At 35.6% G+C, this 7,643-nt stretch overlaps 1 protein-coding gene across 1 annotated transcript; it reads right to left on the bottom strand.

Annotated features, from left to right (window-relative positions):
* Positions 1–1,486: 1,486 nt before the first annotated feature.
* LOC130648579 (uncharacterized) lies at positions 1,487–2,626 on the bottom strand. Its single transcript, XM_057454631.1, has 2 exons — positions 2,171–2,626; positions 1,487–2,110 (listed from the first exon to the last, which is right to left on the bottom strand). Exons 1-2 carry the CDS (start codon positions 2,624–2,626, stop codon positions 1,487–1,489), a joined length of 1,080 nt encoding a protein of 359 aa, XP_057310614.1.
* Positions 2,627–7,643: the final 5,017 nt, after the last annotated feature.

The raw sequence follows: 7,643 nt of genomic DNA, 5'->3' as shown, positions 1-7,643 counted from the left end.
GGCTATAAAAAGAGTCTACTTTAAGGCTCGAATACACGGAACAATTTTGCAGATCAATTTTCAAAATAAAATATTGAACTAAAATTGATCTAATATTGTTGCGTATATATCGTAGAAAATTAACAGAACGATAATGCCATAATGACGTAAAAACACTCAAAAATTGATCTAATAAAATCAAACCGGTTTGATTTTATTAGATCAATTTTTCGTCGGAACAATATTATTTCAAAGGAAACCGCCATCTGCTCACTTTTTTTCGAAACTCACGCTCGGTATTTCATTCATTTCAAATGTTTATATGCACGTAAAGAGAGTAAATGAAGAGAAACGCGACTAAACATGTCAGATAATTTTGTTTTTGTCTCTACTTTCTTCGTGATTACACGTTGCTCTCTTCCACCTAACGTGCAACGTCGCGAAATGACGTTGTCGCGATTCCTATTCGAAACTTGAATTCTTCGTTCACTGGGAGGTTGTTACTACCACAATGCTGTGTCTCCTGAGAGGTTTTCAATGTACAAAAAGCTTTTTGGAACTTTGTTTAGATCCTCAATTCCTGACAATGACAATTCGCAGGACACGCAAAAACGGAGTGAACCAGCTGAGGAGATTGCACAACCTGAAACAGCTGTGGTTGCAAAAAAACGTGGCAGACCTTCAAAAAAGTCATCCGAAAAAAGAGATTGGGATGATGACGAAATCTTTGTTCTTATTGAAACTTGGTCGAATCACGATAATCTCTACAACACAAGAAACAGCCAATATTTTAATCGTGATACACGACAAAAATCTCTTGAAAAAATTCAGAAAGAATTAGCAGACCAAGGTATTTTTGCTTCAGTGAAAGATATTGCAGGTAAACTCACGAATCTAAAGACATACTATGGTGGTCAAAAAAGATCTGTCGAATCTTCAAAGGCCAGTGGCGCTGGAGCTGATGATGTTTACGAGAGTAATTGGAAGTTCTTTCAAGTTTTGCACTTTTTAAATGATTTGTTTACTCCAAGAAAAACTTTCAGCAATGCCGATGAAAATTCAACGTACGAGGTCTTGAATCCACCCTCAGCAAAAAGCGCAAAGAAGATTCGCGATTCGAGCATGGAGACAGCGCAAAAAGTTATGCATTCTGCGGCTGCAGCTTTGGAAAAGTTAAATGAGAAAAGGTCAAACGGAGGAGCTGAAAGGAAAGAAAAAAAGGAAGATGAGGTTTTTTGTGAATTGCTGTGCAAAATATTAACAAGTATTCCGAATGGCGAAGAAAAAGACATGCTTAAATTGAACATGCAACATTCCGCAACGTCACTGAAGTATAAACGACGTCACTCTTCCTCGTCAAGCAGCTCTGTTTCTTCTTCACCTCTCGGATCACCTGTGTTTATGAACAACAGTTACAGCAGTTATAACAATGGATTATTCCAATAAAATAATTTTGTATACGTGTTTTTTTTTCTAGTACAAAGGTAAAAAAATAACCAGCAATAGTTTATAGCTGATTCCATTGCCATGGTATTTGTCCTGATCCATAAAAGTGGTCTGCGAACACTTCTCTGATATACTCAGCTGAGTTGGTCGCTCTATTACTTCTGTTCACTGGCAATTTCTGAATAATGGATTCGGTGTAGCTTCCTTCTCTCCAGCGCCCAAGTTCAACTTCTCCGTTTTCGCATTCAAAATCGATGAACCATTGAGGTGTATAACTCTCTTTCGACAAATCTCGTAACATATTGTGCAAAACGTGTGAGGCAAGCGTAATGATAGTTGCTTTTTCAGGACTTAGCATGAGCTTGGTGGAGAATACTCTGAAACGGTTCACCCATATTCCAAACGCGTTTTCACTAATGCGGCGAAATCGTGACAAACGGTAATTGAATATTCTATTTCTCGGTGTAAGTTTCCTTTGTGCGAAAGGTTTCATGCAGTTGTTGGTTAATGGAAACGCATCATCTCCAACAAAGACGTAAGGAATAGGCTCGTTGTTCTGATCATAAGCCCAGTTTGGATCAGGAAACTGTGGCAGGGGCTTACAATCTGGAAGATTTAAGTCACCATTTTCTAAAGCTTTGTAAAAATAGCTGTTTCTATAAACACCGCCGTCGCTTATTCTTCCCTGGCAGCCAACATCCACGAAGCAAAACTTTTAATCATGATCGACTATAGCGAGAAGTACAATTGAAAAGAATCCTTTATAATTATAGAATTCTGACCCAGAATCCTTAGGATGTAGAATAGATATGTGTTTCCCATCAGCAGCACCAATGCAATTTGGAAATTGCCAACGCGTTCGAATCTTTTCCTCTTGCGCCATCCATTCCTCTTTGGTGTTAGGTAGATGTAAGTATTGATCCTTGAAAGACAAATAAATTTCTTGGCAAACAGTTAGTATGAACTGAGAGATAGTTGTTTTATGAATTCGAAATTGATACATCAAACTTTCGTAACTTTCACCAGTTGCAAGGAATCGCAAAGTGACAGCTAACTTCTCTTCAGGTGAAATTGGATCTCGCATCATTGTTCGTTGTTTTTGATGAATGATGAATGATTTAATGCTGTCACAATGAAGTGATATATCCTTGATATGCAAAATGAAGTAATCAAACTTACCTGAAAAAGTATCCGTGTTCATTCTTAAATAGCTTCGGTAGCTCTCAAAATCCGTTAATTTTAATTCGTTCAGAATTGTATTATAAGCTCTTCATTTCTGTGATGAACCCAATCTTTCACCCATACAGTTTTTTTTTTCCTAACTTTTCTGCCATGTGAAAGAATGACACTGCTTGAAAAGATCAAGGAGCACAAAATTGTTTCTTCTTCGTTGTCGCTCATGCCTGATGTTGTGGTAAATTAAATTCAGATTGTTCTTTATATTGTCTCGTGTATGTATACAAAAATATTAAATCAATTTAAGAATTGAGTAATTATTGACCTAAAATTTTTGTGTGTATTTTTTTTAACAATATTCCGAAAAATAATATTTTTCGAAAATTGATCTGTAAAATTGTTCCGTGTATTCGAGCCTTTAAATTTTACTTTCCTACACTTAATTTAGAATCACGTGAATGAAAATGAGAATGAAAAAGTGGAAACAAAGGTAAGAAATTTTAATTTAATTTTTTTTAATGTAACGAAGAAAAAGTCATTATTCCAAAATATTTTGTTACAGGTTATGTTCTCAATTATTACATTTACCATAGTAAATTTTTTTGACACAACTAAATTTTGGTAAAACCAGATTATTTTTTTGTTTAGATTAATTACTTAAACAGTTTCGTGTATATAAAAAAATTATCCAGGCCCTACAAGCAAAAGAAGCTTTAAAGCCTGGACTGGAGGTAAAGACCACAAAAAATTTAAATAGGAAAAAAGGGATAAAAAAACACCACAGCATCCACCACAACACCGATACCAACCCTACCAACCTCCACCCACTTATTCCGCTAGAAACCTTGTAATTCAAATAAATCAGGGTAGCACCGAACAAAAGTTTCATTAGGTGCCCCATAAATAATTGTTTGTAACCAAACATGCAAAAGAAATTAGGGCTAAGTGAACCAAGGTGTCCAGGTTTAGTTTAGTCAATTATTTATGGGAAGCTAGTACACTCAATTTGAATTAAGAAAATCATTTTTATGGAGCTTTTATGTTATGTTATGGAAATTCCATATTATGTTTTAAAACAAATTTTTGATGAGGTCTCAATTTCGGTATTAAAAAGGTGTGTATTGGACTTACCCAAATTAGTTTTTAATAATTTATTAAATTTTTTGCCTTTTTTCCCACATTAATAATCGAACTTTCTATTTCAATTATAACGAGTTTGAAAGTTTTGCAACCCAACCTGAGCTGTTATCTAAACAGCTAAATGATTTCATTTAGCTGTTTAAAAGTACATTATACGCTTGTACAATATAGTATACTATTTCTTAATAATATATTAATTCTAAACAAAGTGTGATTTCTGCTTAGCTATACTAGGAACATTAGTACACATTATTTTGTCTGTATCGCCTGATTTACCACTGATATTAGTATACTGGCACTAATTCACTTTTAAGCAAAATAACCTCAAATCAAAAGCTTTGCAGCGAAATAAAAGTTTACAGCACTTACTGTATCGATTGTTATGAAATACATGGATACAAATTCTAGTTGCATGGAATGTTTCATTCTGCCATCTTGCCGTTTCAAACCATGATGCCTAATGTATACCGTCATAACTTGTATCTCTCAATTTTTTTAATTCTATTGATTGCATTCTTGGTGTTTGCACACCGTTTTTATTTCCATTTCTACTAATGTCAGAAGGGTTGAAGTAATTATTTTACAATATAATTATATTTCTAAAAAAAATAATTATTTAACTTTTAGACACGGCGTTTTTCTCTACGTGCGCATGACACTTTTCGCAGCCAGAGATCAAAACTTAGCTGTCTTAGCTCGCTAGCATTTATCAAGTACTGCTGTTATTATTATTTAAATTTACGCTAATTTAGTCCTAGCAAAATAGCGATAAATAGGGATAAAAAAACAAAGAAAATCCCGTAGCTATTTTTATCGATAATTTTATATTTGTTTAATCTAAATTATCGATAAAACTTCTTTGTTTAGCGAGCACGCGCTATAAGTGATCAATAATAAAATATTATCGCTGAATGAGAATAAGAAAATAACTTATACAAAGAGGTGGCAAGCCACCGCAATGATAAACTCAACCTGTTAGGTCTTTGGAAACAAGCTAGAGGTTGTACTCCTCTAAAGAATATGCCTCTAAAAGCACAATTCTCCCTTTTTACAAAGAATTAAAAATATAAAAAAAATAAAATAAAAAGGACACAACACATTTGAAAATAACAGAACTTTAACCAAGGGCAGGTAGGTTTCGACCCATATTTCTGAACCTAAGTACCCTGGATGTCTAGCTGGGTCACCTCGAAGAGGTCCGCGGACGGTCATCAGCAGAAACTAGACATCCCTATCTTCCAAAGTAAACTTTGACCACTTTCTGTTTAACTGTGCTATTCTTTGTTTTTAACTCAGGTAATAAGTGGAGTCGTTACACTCCAAAGACAAGATCATGTGTGATCAAACCCCCTGCTAATACATATATATATTTTTTGACTGGGGTAATAGTGGAGTCGTCACTCTCCAAAGACAAGACTGAGTGTAGTCAACCGCCCCTGCTGACTCATTCCGGTTAAAATATTGTTATCTCAGCTCTTCTAAAAAGAAAACATATGACTCATGACTGTTAATAAGGCGGTCATCATAGAAAATTACTGCTCTATCGTTGCAATGTATCCACCTGTGTACCATTTGGTCGAAGGCTATGGTTGTGTAGTGACCATTATTTAAGTTGCCGCAATGGTTGATAATAGCCCTTAATTGAAAATTTTTACGAAATTTCACTTCTCCTTCTACGGTAAAAGGTATGGAAATGGTACCAGGGTAAGCAATAATACGAGAGGCAATTTTTGACACAAGGTTGTTGGCAATGGCAAAACGCTTAGCTGTAAAATAAGATGGGAACCGCACGACACCCTGGCTGAAGTAGGCATTAATGTCTGACAACTCCTCGCTTTCAAAGAAACTATACAAGGAAGATTGTATTGCAGGGTACAGAGAAAGTTGGATGCATGGTGCTATAACTTCTGAGGAGCTGGTAATATGACATGAATTGCAAGTGGTTGATGTCTTGATGCCAATACTAAAAAGACTTCCAAAAAATGGAAAGTCTAATGACACACCAGGTAGAAGATATTTAAGAACCTCAGGGATGTTATGCTGAGCAAAAACATTAAACGCACATCCCTTCGCAGCTGAGATATGTTTCATAGCACGCAAGAAATGGGAGGGGTCAGCTGGACTTCTAGAAACAGCCAAACTTTGAAGAACAGCTAGAAATGCTTCATCTAACTTAGAGTTTGTTTTGCTGACGGAATGGGCTTTTTCAACATTTGGAAGGTTATAAAAACATTGTAAGATTGAGTTTGCATAACACGTGCTTCCCAAGTTTTTTAGACGGCCATTCTTAAAATCAGTGTTGATGGCAATCAGACTGTTGTTTTAAAAGACCTTGTAGCAAGTTTTTCAGGTTTTTTGATTTTGCAAGATTTTGTGTGACTTGTGTAAGATTTCTAAGGGGTTTTTGGTTTCCTACATTCCATATTTGTAACAGAAGAAACTTCAGGAATGATTGGGCCCTTTTTAGGCTCAACGCATATGGTAGAATTTCGAGACATCCAGATATCAAAAGAAGCACTCATGGAGACAAAAGTGAGGGATTTTAATAGGGATCGTAAAGGCTTGTTAGGGAAACCAAGGCGACGAAAACAGGTCCTTATTGATTCTGAACAGAAACCCCTTGCACCCACTCCAATGGCAAAGAAATGGACGATCCATTCATTGCTTTTCATAGCATAACAAAGTGAAGAATATTTCTTAAGCTTTTGTTCGTGCCAATATTCTGTGTTCTCTTCACATGGACAAGTCAGTGCTAATAAAATTACAGTTTTGGAAGAACTCTATATTAATAACATGTCTGGACGTAGTTGTGTTATTGCAATGTATGGTGGAACATATAAAACGGAATTTAAATCTGTATTCCTCTTCTTAGTTGGTGATTGACCAGCTAGAATGAAATTGATTTTGTTGCACTTGGGAAACTTTAGAGGTTCATATGATACCAAATACTCTTTTAATGCCTTAACCAAAACAATTAAAACCGAGTCATGGCGATATGGGTATATACCTTGCGTAGGGAGGTCCTACAGGCACCCAATATGTGAGAGACATTTGAGGATGGTTTCTTGCACAGCATGCAACTTTTGTCTTTCTCAATTCCCCATCTCACAAGATTGGTTGGTCGTAGATTGCCCCTATACAAAAGGAAGTTAGACATTGTGGCAGTAAAAATAGAAAATAATTTACAAAGAGGTGGCAAGGCACCGCAATGATGAACTCAACCTTTTAGGTCTTTGGAAATAAGCTAGAGGTTGTACTCCTCTAGAGGAAATGCCTCTAAAAGCACAATTTTCCCTTTCTACAAGGAATTAATTAAAAAAATATAAAAAAATAAAAAGGACACAACACATTTGAAAAGATGAACAGAACTTTAACCAAGGGCAGGTAGGTTTCGACCCATATTTCTGAACCTAAGTACCCTGGATGTGTAGCTGGGTCACCTCGAAGAGGTCCGCGGACGGGCATCAGCAGAAACTAGACATCCCTATCTTCCAAAGTAAACTTTACCACTTTCTGTTTAACTGTGCTATTCTTTAATTTTAACTTAGGTAAAAAGTGGAGTCGTCACTCTCCAAAGACAAGATAATGCGTGATCAAACCCCCCTGCTAATATATATATATTTTTAAACCAGCTCGACTAGTCTGATGCAAACCGAAAATCTTTTTGAAATTGAGCTGACTATCCGACAAAAGAACTGCCTTTTAACTTTCCAATTTCCAGCCTTTAACTGTGGAAGGCACTTAGGACACGTTTAAAACGAGTTAGAAAATTTAAGGGGAATTTCAAATAAGTGCAGGTTTGAATAACCATAAGTCTACTGTATTTTGCATCTTTTTATTTAATAAAGTTGATATGTTATAAAAAAACTATTGTAAAATAATTTAAAGGCCCACTTAATAAA

Source organism: Hydractinia symbiolongicarpus, chromosome 7 (assembly GCF_029227915.1).
Source record: "Hydractinia symbiolongicarpus strain clone_291-10 chromosome 7, HSymV2.1, whole genome shotgun sequence".
Classification (NCBI taxonomy): Eukaryota; Metazoa; Cnidaria; class Hydrozoa; order Anthoathecata; family Hydractiniidae; genus Hydractinia; species Hydractinia symbiolongicarpus.
This window is presented reverse-complemented; position numbering and strand designations above follow the sequence as displayed.

What these genes read in the sequence shown, in the direction of transcription:
- LOC130648579 (XM_057454631.1), bottom strand. Translation starts at nt 2,626, where the DNA reads ATGAACACGGATACTTTTTCAGGTAAGTTTGATTACTTCATTTTGCAT. An exon ending in ATAAAGGATTCTTTTCAATT is followed by an intron (nt 2,111 to 2,170) that starts GTACTTCTCGCT and finishes GTTGGCTGCCAG; the next exon opens with GGAAGAATAAGCGACGGCGG.